Source organism: Boleophthalmus pectinirostris, unplaced genomic scaffold, assembly GCF_026225935.1.
Source record: "Boleophthalmus pectinirostris isolate CB_2022bp ecotype Guang Dong unplaced genomic scaffold, ASM2622593v1 HiC_scaffold_22, whole genome shotgun sequence".
NCBI lineage: Eukaryota > Metazoa > Chordata > Actinopteri > Gobiiformes > Gobiidae > Boleophthalmus > Boleophthalmus pectinirostris.
In genome coordinates, this window is record NW_026571190.1 from 33,442,065 (window position 1) to 33,461,451 (window position 19,387).

Here is a 19,387-nt window from a genome sequence, read left to right on the forward strand (position 1 = left end):
TGAAATGTGTTCTGATAAAGAGTTAGGTAATTAATTGAATCTTCTATTACTGGTCTCAGGTAACGTCACAACTTTCTATAGAGCTATACTCATTCAACGACAGCTGTTATTTATTGCTCAAAAATATCTTTAAAAGCATCCATTCTTACTGGAAGTGGGGTCACCTCTCCACAAATCTAACTTGTAATTTGGCTTGCAAGTTTATGGTCAAACTGTGGAACGTTCTAGGCACATCTACGCAGAGACAAGCAGGTGATGGGCCATACCTCCAGACAAATTACATAGTGCACCTTTAAGTAAATTCTAGTCTAATCTGTGGAGCTGCAAGATTAATCACAGTCAAAACAAAAGCAATTTAAGTAGTTGCAGTGACATATTTTCCTCTGTGAATGGCTACATATCCTGCAAAAAATGTGTGAGGCATGAGTGCTACTTCTAGAGATTTGTCTAGAGATTGAGCAAAATTGTCCTTTTGGTGCTCTTCAGTAATAGCCTGATTCATCAGCTGATTTTACTTCGTTTCACTTTGTACAAACCATCTGACCTCGCACCTTAGATTTTGTTCTCTCGATGGTAGGCGGGTAATGCGCCACTAACGGGGCTCGCTGGCATATTAAGCTTTTCCTAAATCCCATAGGAAGAAGGGCAATAACGTCTTTCCCCTTGATGAAATTCACCAAATGTTCTCTTTATTCTGACTTTAAATCCTCGATCTCGGGAATCGTTGCCAACACTGAATATATCACTCTTCACTGATTGGCTGGTGCCCGAACTTCCACTTCCGGGGTTTTTGCGAACCGTCTATTGTAGTCTGATTCCTGACCTAGTCGCTGGAGAGAAATGAAATTGAGCAGAGGCACTAGGTGGCGCCAGCCTGGCTACTTCAGTACAGGGACCAGTTTTAAATACAAAGCTGGAAAAAAACTAAAGCACACACACTGTACAAAATAATTAAAAGCTCCTACAAGCCCTGATGAAGACTCATAAACAGTCGAAACGTGTTGGTGTGACCACAAATAAATAAACTGCAAATAAGAGTGCCTCTGCCATCCTCTTTCTTTTCTACAAGAATTCAAGCCCCCTGGTCTGATGAGCACCTGTGTTTGTAAGTTTTGATCCAGTGCAGCACCCCAATATCACCATTTTTAAATTCTCTCATGTTGAACAGGTGACCTACAACTATTACTTGAAATCAGTGATAGCCTCCTCGAGTTTGTCGAGTTTGTCCTGATGAAGGCTGAAGGACTGAAACGCTGTGATTTTAACTTTATAATAAAAGCTTTACTTTTATTTTGTACTTTGTGAGTGCTTCAGTTTTTTCAACTTTGTAGCTAAATATCCTGTTCTATTATTCGTTGTACCACATTTGTCTGTTTGTACAGGTATCTATAAAATGTTCCACTAATGCTTTTATGTTCTGTAGGAAAGAGTGTGCAGAGGTGCAGGCCCTGTACAGACAGAGTGCGGAGCATGCAGCAGATCAGAGCCTCCTGATCCGACAGTTGGAGGGCCTCAACCTGGACACGCAGCGAGTCATGAGGAACCAGGAGGAGGCACACAACGCAGACGCTACTTCTTATCAAAAGGTATTCACAAGTTTATCAAGCTACACTTCTGTCATTGGAAAATTAGTTGCAGATGGGTGATTAAATGAATTAGAATGTTGTGATGTCAATAAAGTTATTCAGGTATTATCTGGGAGTCAACTGGGGTCCCAGGGATGGGCATGATTAGTCGACTAATCGATAATTGATCGTTAAGAATTTTGTCAGTCACGTTCATTATTAATTGACAAACCGAATGTAGGTTGCTGTGCTTAGCGTAATGTAAGAAGATGAGGCTGAGTCTTTCATCATGGTGCATGTAAATGCAGTATCCAGGTTACTGCAACATAAAGTTGAGTCACATGCATCCAAAAGACAAACAGTTTTTTCATCACAACAGTAGCCAAAATAAATAAAGTGACCAACATAAATAAAGTGAGTGAGCTGCTCTAAACCTGCACACGTCTGATCTCTGAAAACATGAACCATCTTCAACACGACACACACACAGAACAGACTCATCATCATCATCATCATCATCAACACCCCTCTGTCACTCATATTCCACTGAGTCGTGTCCTTTATTAGTCCAACAGAAGCTGAACCGCATCAGCGCACAAGGAAAGAGCTGCGTTTTCAGTGCTTGTAGTGCAAATTAGTCATGTGGTTTTAAGATTTGTTTCTGTAAAACGTAAACAAATGTGTCAAAACTGCATTAAACACATTATAATCTCAAACGGGCTGATGTGGCTCTATAGTGGTTATGGTTTATATGTTGTAAAGTTGAGTTTATTTATGCAGAATAGTAATAGTATTAATAATGATAATAATTTTAATATAAAAACGTTAATGATTAATCGAAAATCTGTCATTAATTCTCCCGACGAGTGAATGCCCGTCCCTGTTATACGCACGAAATAACGACGCAGAAAATTCAGGTTGTGAGATAATTTAAACAGTGTGCACATTTTTTTAAACCTTGAAAAAACTGAACTGAAGAAACCGCATATGTAAAATGCCTTGAGACACCCGCTCTTATATATCCCCCATTCAGCCTTTTCTTTTATATGTTACACAGTTGTACACGGAGCTGAGCCAGAGCTACCAGGCCCTCGTCTCCAGCGAGGCCCAGCTTCGACAGAGCCTCCAGGAGCTCCGCGACCAGCTCGCTCAGAAAGACCAGCAGCTCCACCAACTGCAGTCCCAGATCCTGCAACAACTACAACAAACGCAGACACCACCACCGCAACTGCCCTCGCAAAAAACCCCTCTCACCGGCCCATCTCCCAACAGACAAACCAACTTTAAGGTGAGCACCACACTGTCCTTTAGCATCTCGCCTACGGAGGGCATGCTGTTTTTTTTTTATTTATTTATTAAACGCTTTGCTAACTTGAGGCCAAGTAGTGTTTTCATAATGCGTGCTAATGCTGTCAAACTCCGACATAGATTTGTGTGGGTATAGAAATAGTTATACAAGAGTTATTTATACATTAAAATATGGCTATGCTCTCTCTCTAACCTATGCATGCTCTTTTCCATAATGTCATGACCCCGCTGTCAATCATGAAGAGAAGGCTTGTGTTTAATTGTCCCGAGGTTGAGTAAATGGGATATGTAGGTGGAAGAGAGCTCTGTAGACATACTTGTATCTGACAAGCCCGAGCGTGGAATGTGCTGCTAGTCTTTAACTAAGCATCACAGGCTCTGGTCTGGTCCATCACCCTTGATCTGTGCTCCTCTTTTAACACCGGTGTCTTTCATGTCATTTTTCTGATCTTCCCTTACATTGGGTAAACACGACTGGGTTACACGCCGCTCCCGCCAGCTCCACCGCTGCCTCCGCCTATGCACCTGGCCTGGTAGCGCTCAAAGGGAGTAATTGATGGTACAAGATGAGAATTGATATAATTGGCGTCATGAAAAGGTCTCTTGATGTCTTAAACATAGAGCTGGAGGTACAGTTCCTTGTCCAAGCTCCAAACCTTTGAACCCCCAAGGCAGAGCGTGTGGAGAATATATTTATCACCAGAGCTGCGGAGTAAGTGGCCTTTAATAGGTTCAAATGAGGAGCTTCTTGGACCACACAGAGTCACAGACAGACAGGGTGACAGGTGCTCTACACTGTGTGACTTGATTTATTCTACTGCTACTGCCTCCAGACAAGTTTGGTCTAGTGATTCTTTCATGCACAATTTTGATGGAAATAACATTTGATTAAATAGTGTCTTTAAGATTAACAAGAATGAAATGTAAATTATGGGTTATATTAAGTAATAATTAGGTTTTTTGTTTATTTTTTGCTGTTGTGCAGTATAGTAGTCAATGTATAAACAATTAAGTTAAGTGGTGATTATGAATGGTTTATTGATACACCTCAAAATTCCATTCATTTTGATCTTATTGTAAAAAGTAAATAAAAATATGTGTTTTAATCATTAATGAACATAAAAATAGACATTTATCTGTGCCGTTTGACACGAAAACAGTCAAATTTCTCCTTCTAAAGTCTGAACTTTGCCTCAGTCCACCATGCTTTTATTGACAGGGGAGTGGCTGTAGACCTCTCAATTAAAACCTCCCAAATGATTATTGACAATTCCAAATGATTAGATCTTCATTGTATTGAAATTCAATTAATTGCTTTGTGACAATGCCACATTTACATGTAAAGCTTGTTGTGTGGATACTAGTGCTGTCACTATACTAAAAATTCAAACTTGCTTTTGGTATTAAGGAATAGATACAATATTTGATTCAGATTTTGATACCCACATGATCATTTTAAACCATATTGTCATTTTACCAAATAATAATAAAAAAAAAAAATAGTATTTGTTTATTAACTGGTCATACATCAGATCTATGCATTGTCTACCTCCCTGGCCACATACGGCCTTTTGCTTGGCTCTGTCCAGCCCGTTTAAGCCAATTTAGAATTACAAAAGAAGCTTATTTTATAATTTTACCTCATGCATAGACTAAAGTGGCATTGCTTTTATTTGAGAGGTGTTTTTTTTTTTTTATGACATTTTTTTGTAAGCCAACCTGACTATTGCTTAGTCATAACATAAACTCTTACCGGTCTTACCAGCTCCTCAAAACAATGCCATTTACTGCTTTTTTTTTATAAAGAAATAATTAATATTATGCAGAATTGAGTTAAGCATTTTGGGCCGGCCTTCCACAATATTTTCTGTTTCTCACATGGCCCCATGGCAAAAAGAATCACCCACCCTTGTCATACATTGTTCTGATAGAACTCAAGATGAAATCCTTCAACAAAAATCAAATTTGATCCAGTTCGTGATTATTTTTTTTTCTTCAGTGATACCTGCGCACATGCATATCTAGTGTCGATACTAGTTTAATATCGATTAGTATCTGATTTTCGATACCTTTGACACCCTGAGTAGATACCTATCTTATTCCAAATGCTCTTGAGCATGTTTCCCATATTGTCATAAGTGAATTAGCAGTTGAGAATTCCCCGTGCACAAACTCTACATTTAGTCATCAACAGTTTTTATTCATACGATATTTGTGTTTCTCCTTCCGCTGCATCTGCCAATTATTTAATTTGGTTGTGTGATGTGTTCTGACAGCGCTGCCCTCAGACTGCGGAAGTTTAAAGATATCAGCTCAAATGTTAAGTGAGCTACAATGGCTCCGTCTCACTTAACCCTGTTCATTTAGCCGGCGGTGAAACATAAATGGATCACTTAGCCGGTAATTAAATACAGTACGGCAGTGTTTCTCCAGTAATTAATACAACATTTAGCTGGGATGCTGTTGGCTGTGTGTGTACGTAAGTGTGTGTGTGTGTGTGTGGTGAGATTGGTCAGTGAACAGTGTATGAATTCAATATACACCTTCCCTGACCACAATATCCGATACGCAAATTACAAAATGTAGATATTAGGGATGTAACGATATCCAAATCTCACGGTACGATATTTTCACGATATACATCTCACGGTGCTGTATTTATTGCGATATTTTGTGGAGGCTTACAAAATTGTGAATATGCTCCTTTTTCCTCCTAAAATGCCTTGACAAGACTTAATTCTTCAAACTAAAATTTAAAAGTGCTTAGAAGTGCTGTTTCTTCATGTAGTTTGCACGAAAACGGAGCAAAGGATCATGGTCAATGTAGTTCCCTCTGTTTTTTGGGGGTTTGTTTGAATTTAAGCAAAGAAACGTGTGATTCGATATATTGTGATGGCCCATGATAATATTTACAGACTTTTGACGATACGATATCACGATATTTTGGTTATTGTTACACCTCTAATAGATATAGTAGATGTAAAAATGTTAATAGATTTTTTTTCTTTTTCTTTTTGGAGACAATAGTGATGAGCAATGTAAAATAATTGTCTTTATGTATCTGTTGATTAATGCATAATATTGCAATTCATCATTTACTGTATGATAATGCAATTTATTATTTAAGGAAACGTCCGAATAAACTTATCATCATCATAAAAAACATTTATAGCTTACAGGACCCATAATACTTTTTCCTCATCTATGTTATAATGTTGTTTCCTCATCACAATTATATCTAGAGTTGTGTTTTGTTTCATAAATCCTGCAAATTTACGCTGATTTCTTCTCTGAAACCGAAAACACTCACTCACTGTTCCACACTGTGATGTCATCTGGTAATACACAAGTGCTCCACTGTGTTTTAAAACTCCTTGCACCTTCATTAGAGTCATTTTGAAAAATCAGCCCTGGAATTGCCAAACTCTACTGAACTAAAGGTATTTAAAGGCATTTATTAACTTAAAAACTAGCACTACGTGACATCACAAAGCGGAACAGAGCATTCTGAGCTCTGGAGATGTAGACAAACTAATATTAAAGAATTACTCAAACATGTGTGAATGAAACTAAACACAACTCCAGGTATGTTTTTAAGGAGATAACAACATTATAACATGACTTAAAGCTCAATTTCGCGTCATATAGGACCTTTTTAATTAATGTGTGGTCTGATTAGATTAGATCATAATTCAGTTCTTTATTACCAACCTTACTATGTTTAAGGCGTCTTTAGATAATGGCGTATCAGTCACACCACAAACACGGGTCAAAAGTAACAGCGGAGATCACATATAAAATGCAATTACCGAAATACCAGGGGTGTGAGTGTAAGATATGCATAGAGCGGGAACTTTTGTTTACTCAACACATGTAGCTCCTGCCTGGCTGATTTGTTTCCTTAACTTTCTTACCCACTGACATCAAAGTGAACAGAGCAGGTATCCCATGGTATAGCTTTTTGATGGAGGGTGCTTGTCTCCATAGAGATATATTGCCATGCCCCTTTATTTAATAATTTTTTATTTAATTTATTTTATTGCTCAAAAATACCATAACGCATTAATTAATCAATTCATCATTGCATTTGTATAGCGCCTTTCAAGACACCCAAAGCCCTTTACAGTTCATTGTTCATTCACTCCACACTCAGAGGTGGTAAACTACTATTGTTGCCACAGCTGCCCTGGGACAGACTGACGGCCCCTCTGACTAGGGGTGTGCAAAAATATCGGAATATCGATATATCATATCATTTAATGTGATGATACAGTATTGATATCGTGGGCTAAAGGTATTTAAAGGCATTTATTAACTTAAAAACTAGCACTACGTGACATCACAAAGCGGAACAGAGCATTCTGAGCTCTGGAGATGTAGACAAACTAATATTAAAGAATTACTCAAACATGTGTGAATGAAACTAAACACAACTCCAGGTATGTTTTTAAGGAGATAACAACATTATAACATGACTTAAAGCTCAATTTCGCGTCATATAGGACCTTTTTAATTAATGTGTGGTCTGATTAGATGCTTGCCCCTGTTGAGCTGCTCTCTGAAACTGCCATAAAGTTTGTTAATTACAGACGGTGCGTTTAGTTTGTATAGAATTCTCCACCGCTACCACTGCCAGTATGAGGTCTTGAGGTGCATGCTCGGACTGTGTGAAGTCAAGTGCAGGAGGCTCTGTATATTGGCTTTATATTGACACAGGAATGAGATCATAATTCAGTTCTTTATTACCAACCTTACTATGTTTAAGGCGTCTTTAGATAATGGCGTATCAGTCACGCCACAAACACGGGTCAAAAGTAACAGCGGAGATCACATATAAAATGCAATTACCGAAATACCAGGGGTGTGAGTGTAAGATATGCATAGAGCGGGAACTTTTGTTTACTCAACACATGTAGCTCCTGCCTGGCTGATTTGTTTCCTTAACTTTCTTACCCACTGACATCAAAGTGAACAGAGCAGGTATCCCATGGTATAGCCTCAGTCAGGAGGGCTCGGTGCTTCTCACTCTGTAATTTCACTGACAGCCTGTTTTGCTACGCGCACATCTCCTGCTAAAAGTGTGTGTGTGTGCGGGCGTGTGCGCGTGTGTGTGTAGCTGAGCACATAATCGCAAATTCTCTAACAACTTCCTTTCCGAACACCTGTTAAATTCTAATGCTCGGGTTGTTAAGGCAGATTTGATTTTAATTTTAAATGTTTGGGTGGAAGTTACCGTCGGAGGTGATCAAAGCGCCGATCGCAACAGGAGCGCGGAGGGGGGAGACGCCGAGCTCATTTGAATACGGACCATAGCGACTCCTTTGAACGCCCCTCCTGTGGTTGGGGTGGGAGGTGTGGGGGGTGGGTGGGGGGTGGGGGGAGTGAAGGAGGAGAGAGAGGAAATAAAGCCTATTGTAGTGCCATGCTGTGTGCCAACGCTGATGCTCTGTTCTGGGCCACCTTACGCCAACTTCACTCTCAGACTACAAGTATTTGAATAAGAGCAACTAAATATTGTAGCCACGTTGTCTTTCAGAGCTTCAGTTTTTTGTTGTTTTTTAGTAGCGGGTGATCTGCCACACATCCTCTAACGTGATCAGTGTTGGGAAGGTTACTTTTAAAATATATTCCCCTACAGATTACAGATTACATACACCAAAATGTAGTTTGTAACGGAATCCATTAAATTACTTAAAGTGAGTAATGTAATCTGAATACTTTGGATTACTTGCTGTAGAGAAGCAAAGACTAGGATATCATAAGATATTTTGTCTGCTAAAAGACAATAAAAAGCCCATACTTTACTTAACCAAATTAAAAATAGTATTGATAGAAGAAGTTTAGTCTTGTTAAATCCTGTTTAAGACATAGTTTAGACCTGATTTTAGTCCTAGTTTAGACCTAGTTTAGACCTGGTCTTAGACCTGGTTTAGACCTCGTATGGACCTGGTTTAGACCTGATTTAGACCTGGTTTAGACCTGATTTTAGACATCATTTAGTCCTGGTTTAGTCCTAGTTTAGACCTGGTTTTAGACCTGGTTTTAGACCTGGTTTGGACCTGGATTTAGACCTGGTTTTGACCTGGTTTTAGACCTGGTTTGGACCTGGATTTAGACCTGGTTTTGACCTGGTTTTAGATTTGGTTTAGACCTGGTTTAGACCTGGTTTAGTCCTAGTTTAGACCTGGTTTGGACCTGGTTTAGTGTCCGGCAATGAGTGGAATTACAAAAAAAAAAAAAAAGGGATATGGTCCAAAATGTGAAAACAGGAACATACCACTGTGTAATCCATTTATTTCAACCAAGTAACTGTAATCCAGTTACCACTCACTTAAACAGTAACTGTAACTGAATACAGTTACTCATAATTTGTACTCTGATTACATAACTCTGGTACATGTAATCTGCTACTCCCCAACACTGAACGTGATAACCTGTTTCACTGCCTTTAATGGTGCAGTATATGAAGGCAGGGGACGATGCTGAGATATGTCACTATTATCATGGCCAGAATACTTGCAAGTAACAATTATATCATGATAATAATTAAAATTGCTTAGAGTTTAAAAATGTTATGGATATTAATAATTGTCATTTAAATATTCTGAATAAGTTCCATATTTAAATGGTGGTAGAATTGTGCTTTGTTATAAGTGAAAACAGCAATTATCCAGAAGAGACCTTGATGGATACTTACTCAATTTTTTTTTTTGCTGGATAATTACGGTTTTTTTTCTGGTTATTTATGGAGATTATTTTTGTTGGTGATTATCATGATTATATAAAATGTCCCACAAACTATAATTGTCTATTATTGTTTGTTGTCTCAAAGTAGTAAAACTTTTTAAAACACAACGGCAGGCGCTCCAAAGAAATAAAAATTGCACGAGGAAAAATATAGTTTAAAAGCCTTTATTTAAATGGCATAGCCTAGTAAAACTTTTTGATGGAGGGTGCTTGTCTCCATAGCGATATATTGCCATGCCCCTTTATTTAATTATTTTTTATTTTATTTATTTTATTGCTCAAAAATACCATAACGCATTAATTAATCAATTTATCATTGCATTTGTATAGCGCCTTTCAAGACACCCAAAGCCCTTTACAGTTCATTGTTCATTCACTCCACACTCAGAGGTGGTAAACTACTATTGTTGCCACAGCTGCCCTGGGACAGACTGACGGCCCCTCTGACTAGGGGTGTGCAAAAATATCGGAATATCGATATATCGTATCATTTAATGTGATGATACAGTATCGATATCGTGGGCTACTGTATCGATATCACCAAGAGTATTTTTACGTGTGTTTTACTAAATTATTTTGTTACTGTGCTACAGTTTTGTTGCTTGTGGAGTGAAAGGAAACTCATTTATGCAACACATTTGACATTTTGACTCTGTTTTGAGGATTAAAATGTTTGTGTTTCATATGAACATTGCACAAGAAGTGGTTTAACAAAGACTGTCAGTATCACAGCCATGATTTAGCCTTTATTTTTTATTGAACTGTATCGAATCGATTTGAAATATATCATATCGAATCGAAAGTGCACTGTATCGAGATATGTATCGTATCGTGGCCTATGTATCGAGGTATGTATCATATCGGCAACTTCTTAATGATACCCAGCCCTACCTCTGACCACAACCACTCATGCGCACTCCTCTTTCTTACTAAGTGTCTTGCCTAAGAACACAACGACATTTTTTGCCACTAGCACCCCACTGTGGCACCTGATTTTCCCAGAGGTCTCCCATCCAAGTACTAACCACTCCTGCCTTGTTTAGCTTCTGAGATATGATGGGATCAGACTTTGGCAAGCCTGTGTGGCCAAAAATACCGTAACACAAGCATTCATACAGACTGTAGGTTCACCCCATCACAGATCTGACCTGTCATGGCGCTTGGTGGAGTTACCTGTTTGTCTCTATTGAGGCAGGGAGGGTTATTTATGGAGACTTTCCATAGGTGATGTAGGCTTGTGGGCTGAGCTTTGCACAGGATCTTACTGCTAAACATAAGTAGGGTTTGTATAGGAGAGATCGCTAGATTACTCAAACTCACATGGCATGTTTTTGATGAGGGAACATTAGAACATGTCTCGAAAAAGTTAATTTTGCATAATACCCCTTCTTTAATGTTTGCATTTTAACACATTGTCATCTCATAGGAAAGGCAAGTTTATTTCTATAGCACAATTCGTACACAAAGTAATTCAAAGTGCTTTACAGAATAAGAAATACATTAAAATCATAATAAAAACAAATCAAGACATAATCATAAAGATTAAAAAAAAAAAAAAAAAAAAGAGAGTCCTAAATTAGAGAGAAGAGTGCGGAATGAAAACCTTTAACAATAGTCGCAGCTATTCAACTTTAAACTCCATTTTAGTTCGTACTTTCATTCTACTTTCAAAACATCCAAATGACCTAAAACAAGTTGGTTTGTTCACAATCTAGAGTTCTCTCATTAGCAACTCTAAAAGTAGCCGTGGTGAACATTGAATCATTATCAAATATCCCCCCTAACCGCACCATTGTATTTATAGCAGTTTAGCGTTTGGCCACTGTCAGAGCTGTGCAGTGATTAAAGACCAACATTATCCATAGCAGACCTCGGGCTTTCTGGAACCTTCCCCGCACTAAATGAATGGTAAGTTGTTAATTGTGTGGGCAGTCATTCAAAGTCTGCCTTACTCTCCCATCAGCAGTGGAGATACAACATTAGGCATTGAGCACACTCTGCATGGAAGAGTTGAACTTGTGTTTACATGGGAAACTTTGAAACTATTAGCAGTACATTAATGGAGTAATTATTCACGTGTCTGCAGTTTGAGTTTTCTTCATAAACTAGGGCTTGATGTAAATTGTGATACTATAATTATTTCATATCCTCAAGAATCAGCTTGGGACTTTGAAATACATAAGCCTCTAATGGAGTAAATGCATCAAGTCGATTCTAATGCCGTACTGTGGAATATTTCAGGTTCTAATGGTCCTATGTTATGCATTTGACTCCTGAGCTTTAGGTCATGTTATAATAAGAGCTGGGTATCATTAAGAAGTTGCCGATACTATGGATGTAACAATAACCGAAATATTGTGATTTCGTATCGTCAAAGTTCTCACAATAATATCGTGGACCATCACAATATATCGAATTACAAGTCTCTTTGCTTAAATTAAAAGTTATAGTGCAACAATAGCTAAAAAAAGACAGAGAGAACTACATAGACCATGATCCTTTGCTCCATTTCAGACAACAAACAACAAGAAGAAATAACATTTCTAAGCATTTTTAAGTCTTAGTTCTATGGATTAAGTCTTGTCAAGGCATTTTAAGAGGAAAAAGTAGCTTATTCACAGTTTTGTTTGCCTCCACAAAATACCATAATAAATTGTACTGTGAGATGTACAGTATATCGTGAAAATATCGTACTGAGAATTTTGGATATTGTTACCCTAATTGTGAGCTTCCCCCTATATCGTGAGCTTTCCCACGGTATTGCACTAAATATCGTATCGTACCGTGACGATATCGTATTGTGAGACTTGGATAGCGTTACACCCCTAACCAATACGATACACACCTCGATACATAGGCCACGATACGATACTTATCTTGAAACAGTGCACTTTCAATTTGATATGATATATTTTACATAAATTTGATACGGTGCAATAAAAAAATAAAGTCTAAATCATGGCTGTGATACTAAAAGTCTTTGTTAAACCACTTCTTGTGCAAAGTTCATATGAAACACAAACATTTTAATCATCAAAACAGTGAAAATGTCAAATGTGTCGCATAAACAAGATTCCTTCCACTGAACAAAACTGTAGCCCTGTAACAAAATTGTCACGGTTCATGTTTGTAGTGGTTGTATTTGCTCATTTTGGTGTTTTATTTTGACATTTGTCCTGTCTGCTTGTAGTTTTGAGTTTTACTTCCTGTCTTGATTGTTTGCCCCGTCCTAATGTGTTTCCCCTGTGTCTGTGTGCATTTATACCCTGTGTTCTCCTCTGCCTTTTGTTGGTCCATTGTCTCTGTCAGAGTTTCATCTTGTCTCGTGTCATGGCAGTTTAGTTTCGAGTTTTGGATTTGCCATTAAATACTTTGAAGCAGTCCTGCATTTCAGGTTATCCCCCTGTTTCTACGTGACAAAAATAGCCACAGTAAAGTAATAAAATGTAGTAAAATATAGCAAAAATATATATACAGCAGATACAGATACAGCAGTCCCCGATATTGATACTGTATCATCACATTAAACGATACGATATAATGATATTCCGATATTTTTCCATACCCCTAGTTATACTGTTGTTACTCCTCAAAAACATACCTTGAGTTGTGTTTTGTTTCATTCACACATGATTGAGTAACACTTGATTATTAGTCTGTTATCATCTCCAAAGCTGAGAACGCTCTGTCCCACCTTGTGATGTCATGAAGTAGTAGATTTCATTTTAAAAGCTACGTTTTACCTTTAATTGAGTAGAGATCGGCAATTCCAGGTCTGAAATTATCCAAATGATTCTTGTGAAGGTGTGTGGAGTTTAAAACACAGTGGAGCAGTTTCTGTATTACCACATGGCATCATAAAGTAAACTAAATTTGCAGGGTTTGTGTGTTTAAACATGTGTGAGTGAAACAAAACACAACTCCAGTTTTGTTTATAATGAACACAAATCAGAAAATACTTTAATACGGGCCCTTTAACATTTTAATCAAATAAAGGTAAACACATGAGACTTAAACAGCTTCCCGGTATCAATAATGAGCTTTTCTCCTTACTTGTTGCAGCTCTATTTCTCAATATTTCACCATAAAAAAAAACCTAACCATATTACGCTATTAACACAACCAAGTCCCTGGCCGTAAACCTTGAAGCACACAACATTTCCCAAGGTGACCAGGGTGTTTTCCTCTCCATAAAGTGCGAGTAGCCCACATGGTGCTTCTCCCTCTGCTTATCGAGATGGTTTTTAACATCTGCTGCTGGCTTGTTATTTATGTTAGCCAATCTAAATGTTTTTAGATGTATAATTAATGCGCGGCAACTGCACGCTCGGGCATGCACAGCTACACCCACCATTTCGCCGGGTCATACTTGGCGTAGGTGAGCCTCGTCTTTGATCAGTATCATCATTAATAGCAACCGTCGAAAGAAAGACATGAAACCGTAATAGTACAAAGGAGCGAGAAAAGTTGTCTTTGAACAACAAGCCGCGCTAACCATATCTGCGGCTACAGGGCTTTTATGAACTTATGTGCAGAGTGGGTCCATTATATTTTGATGGTTGTTAGATTCGAATGCTAAAAGTATACTGTGGATGTAATTATGTCTTTCCAGTATGGGCTCTGTAGGTTGTTTGTGTTTGTGTTTTGGGAATGAGGGTAGCTTGGAAGGAATCCTAATAACTCTAGAAGGTCTTGTGACTTTAAGTAGTTTTTAGTGTTCAAAAATTTGCATTAAAATAGTTGTGGAAGTGGTGTTTTTTGTCAATTTTGCTCATTATTTTTAACATGCAGCAATGGTGTGATGAATCGCTCTGAAACAAACAAAACCAAGTTAACGGTAACAGTCGAGGAGATGATACAGATGGAGCGTCAGTAATGGTTAGAAAAGAAGTAATGATGGAAAGAAAGAAAGTTTTATCATCCCAAAGAAAACGTAGACTGTCTTGATCAGTTTCACACACAAGTTCCAGGTTAGCTGCGAGGTCTTAGAAGTCTTAAAAACGTCTTAAATTTCATGTTCCTATATTAAGGCCTTAAAAAGTCTTAAGTTATGTTGTCCAAGTCTTATTTTTTTCATAAAGATCTTAAATTTCTTTAACCTTTTTTTGTTTTGTTTACTCAACCAGGCTGCAGTGCAATGTTAAATGAAGAGAGCAAAGAAAAACATAATGAATTTAAAAATTTTTGACCATTTTACAAGCGATGCATACTACTATAAATGAGTTCTGAATGAGGTTTTATATTTAAAGTATTTTTTGTTATTTAAAGCTGTGAGTAATGGTCATTGTTAGAATTGGATCTGGTGTTTTTCGCCCGCATAATGGGTGCGATGTTGGTCTTAATTTTCTTATAAGTGGTCTTAAAAAGGTCTTTAAAAAGTCTTAAATCTGGGGTAGTCAAACCTGGGGATACCCTGCATGTAGGACCAGGAGGAGCACAGTATTATATTACGCAAAATTGACTCTTGTGAGCTTTAAGCCATGTTATAATGTTGTTACCTCCTCAAAAACAAACCTGGAGTTGTGTTTTGTTTCACTCACCTTGCATTATTAGGCTGTCTGCACCCACAAAGCTCAAAATGCTCTGTTCCACTTTGTGACGGTAGTTTTCAAGTTAACAGCTGCCTTTTTACCTTTTGTTTAGTAGACATTGGAAATTCCAGGGCTGAAATCTTCCAAATGATTCTAGTGAAGGTGTATGGAGTTTAAAAACACAGTGGAGCACTTCCTGCATTACCACATGACATCAAAAGGTTGGACACAGTGTTTTCTGTTTGAGAGAAAAGCACAGCCCAAATCTACAGCATTTGTGTGTTAAATAGAGCTGGGTATCATTAAGAAGTTGCCGATACGATACATACCTCGATACATAGGCCATGATACAATACATATCTCGATACAGTGAGCTTTTGATTCGATACGATATATTTCAAGTCGATTCGATACGGTTCAATAAAAAATAATGTCTAAATCATGGCTGTGATACTAAAAGTCTTTGTTAAACCACTTCTTGTGCAAAGTTCATATGAAACACAAGCCACTAGCACCAGCCAATCAGCAAAGAGTCATATATTCAGTGTTGTCAATGATTCCCGAGATCGAGGATTTAAAGACAGAATAAAGAGAATGTTTGGTGAATTTCATCGAGGGGAAAGACTTTATTGTCCTTCTTCCTACGAGTTTGGGAAAAGCTTAATATACCGTCGAGCGAATGAAATCTAAGGCTGCGAGATCAGACGGTTTGTACGAAGTGAAACGAAGTAAAACCGGCTGATGAATCAGGCTAATAAAACACACCCATTTAATCAAATCAAAATCAAAACAGTGAAAATGTGAAATGTGTTGCATAAACAAGTTTCCTTTTGTCTGAACAAGCAACAAAACTGGAGCATTTTAACAAAATAATTTAGTAAAATATACCAAAAAATACTCTTGGTGATATATCAATACAGCAGTCCAAGATATCGATACTGTATCATCACATTAAATGATATGATATATCAGTATTTCAATATTTTTGACACCCCTAGTATTAAAAAAACTATGAATGAAACAAAACACAACTCCAGGTTCGTTTTTAAAGAGGAAACAACATTATAACATAGATCAGAAAATAACATGGTTTTCTAACGTGGAAGTAAGTGTGCTTGTTTCTTTTAGAATTTTTTTTTTTTTACTTAATGTTGCAATTTAAAGTGTGAAAATTCTAACATAAAACAACACAATACAAAACAATTGCATCAGGATAAGGTGGATGAATGTATTTCCGAATATTTTTGTCAACGCGACTTTTTGCAGGCGCCAGTGTTTGGATCTGGGCCATGTCCAGGGCCAAAGACATACTAATGACATGGACTCCAGCGGTGTGTTTTACCAGCTCAACTGCTCTCATTAGACGAGAACCTCCGTGTAGTGCCGCTCGTCTCATTAATGAAGCACATCTCTGCCTCCCGCTCCGGCGCATACACCGGGTCAGAGAGACGCCGTGTGTGTGGGCGGACTCGAGGCGATCCTATGTACACACCAAATATACATCCTACTCTGTCCTTCTCTAAAGTCCCTCTCCTTTTGCACTCCACACTCATGCATATATGCAGCCCTCTGATGAATAACTGTGGCGTGAATACAAAGTGCACCTGGCCTGCATGCATGTCGGCACGGTCCTACTAAGGCCTCATCTCCTCGGGTTTTAAAGATGTATGGATTCAACTTTGTGTGATCACTCCAGTTTCATTTATTTTTATTTAAATACTGTTTCGGTAACACTTTATAATAACTACACCTTATTTAGCCTTAATAAAACATGAACAAAGACTTAATTAATAATGTTTCACGCTTAGTAACTACTTAATTACTACCTGAATTAGCACTTAACTTGCACTAAATTCGCCTGTGCTGTAAATAGTAACTCAATACTTCTTAATTACTCATGAACTAACCATTTGCATGTTTACAAATGCATATTTAAGTACACATTTGAGCATTTATTAATGATTAGTAAGCTATGAGAGAATGATTTACTAATAATGCAATGCAATGATAATTCAGGCAGCTGTTATCTTTTAAGTGATTCTGAGAGCTTTTCTAAAGTGAAGACTAATTATGCTTTATTAAGTATTTGTAAAGGTTGGTCAAATTCCAGAGAAACAATAATGCATTACTAGTAAATCATTCTCTCATGGCTTACTAATTATTAATAAATGCTCAAATTTGGACTTAAGTATACGTTTACAAATGCACACACAAATGGTTAGTTCATGAGTAATTAAGTAAGAAATACTTATGAGTAACTATTTACAGCACAGGCGAATTAAGTGCAAGTGCTAATTCAGGTACTGATTACGTAGTTACTAAGCGTGAATCATTATTAATCAAGTCTTTGTTCATGCTTTATTAAGGCTAAATAAGGTGTAGTTATTATAAAGTGTTACCATTGTTTCTTATATTGTCACTCACCGTATCAGCTATAACCACACGCTCTGACAAAACTTTACAAAGACGAGTGGGTCTGGAATAGGGATCGGGACAATATTTGGACTTTTAAGTGTATTTGCTATCGGTTTTAAATCTCTAACACAAACCGGTATTTGGTTTTGATGTGCTACCTATAAAAAAACACACACAGCTTTATAGTAATACTTTAATGTGATGAGATAGCTGCACGAAACATGACTACACAGCTCTCTTGTAGGTTTGTGGTTAAAAAAAAATAGGACTTGGGGGAGTTTTTTGTCAATTTAAACGACATAATTTGAGGAAAATTATAAAAATTCAGGGCTCGACACTAAGCATTTACAGGTGCTTGCCCGACACCTAGATCTACTTGCCCATTAAAACAAAATGGTGCTCAATAATTTTTTTAATTCTCTTTTTGATATACATATGCACAGGCCTATAGAAACGTTTGGATTTGGAGAGAGTGGGGCATGTAGTATAAAATAAAATAAAAAATATCAGCAGAGTTTATTGATTCATCAGTTGCTCTTGTTTCTCAACAATCGGTATCAGCATCTGCTATTAAAAAACTCATATCGGTCGATCTCTAATCTGGAGTTGCATCCTGTTTCCCCAATTTCAGAGGGCGTGATTGACAGGCGGATTGACCAATCAGAGAGACACGTGGGTCATTCATATCAAAACAAATACGTCGGCTAGACTAACCTGTAAAAATAGGGGAAAAAAACAACACAGGTGACTGAGAAATAGTGAAAGAGTCATTGGTTAGTAACACACAATCAGAATTAGAACGTTTTTATCATTTCAGACAAGCAGTTTAACCAAAATTCACAGGAAACTAAAATAGATAACTGACCCAGAGCGCACCCTTGTTCTTGATAAGTTAAAAACTCCAGAAACCCAATGGAAAAAGACTCTCATAGTGAAGAAGAGATCTATCCATTTGCAGATAGTTCAAGTCTGTGGAGCCAAAGTGTGTGTGTGTGTGTGTATGTGTGTATGTGGCCCCTCCTGATCGTAGCTGCTCCATAATTAACAGTAATCAGATTTGTTTTGTGGCATAAACGGTGCATGTGTAGAACATTAGGCCTGGCAAGTCTCATTTCACATTCAGCTCAAGGGCTCGGCAGCAGAAGGGTCACGAGCTTCGGGGAGCACAATCACAAGGCTCTCTCCATATGCTACTGCCTGACGCATCCTCACCAGCAAAGACCGTCAGTGCCAGACAAGCTCCCACAAGAACCTAATCGCGTTCAGTAATTACCAAGAACGCCTTTTTCCTTTTTTTCCCCCTTCTCACAGCTTCCTCGCATCAGTTTTTTTCAGCTATTAGCACCTGCGTATACCCTCCTCAATTCCATCCTTATCTGCGCTAACTCGAGATACAATTTTTCCATTTTACCCACTTGATATGTTTATTTACTTTCTAGTTTCGCGCAGGATTAAAATCAGAGGTGAGACGAGAACTAGTATACGCTCCCTCATATCGCCTAATTTCTAAATTGCTTGATGCTGAAGAAGCCAGTCCATTCTCCTGACTGGCTGGAAATTATAAATAATTGTAACAGATGTGCCAATATGGCCGGCCTCCAATAAACGAGGCCCCAGATAATTTGACCAGCCCACTTTGACAGGCCAATTTAATAAAACATGAACAAAATCTTCCTCACTAATAATTTATCATCCCCTCTCCTCCCCTTTGGTTAAAGTTGATTACCCTGGCAGTTAACAAGGTCACGCCCAGATGCCAGGTTTCTGATAATGCAGAGAGGACTGGCTGGTTTAAAAAGGTGATGACATCCGTTGCGTTTT

The 19,387-nt window shown here is 37.9% G+C and overlaps 1 protein-coding gene across 2 annotated transcripts in view; it reads left to right on the top strand.

Moving 5' to 3' along the window:
• The window catches only part of cntln (centlein, centrosomal protein), a 175,889-nt gene that overhangs the window by 16,244 nt on the left and 140,258 nt on the right, over nt 1–19,387 (top strand). For both annotated transcript variants that reach the window (XM_055158740.1, XM_055158741.1), the window contains exons 8-9: nt 1,424–1,586; nt 2,623–2,853. In XM_055158740.1, the coding sequence (XP_055014715.1) occupies nt 1,424–1,586; nt 2,623–2,853 (394 nt within the window). The remainder of the gene's footprint in view (nt 1–1,423; nt 1,587–2,622; nt 2,854–19,387) is intronic.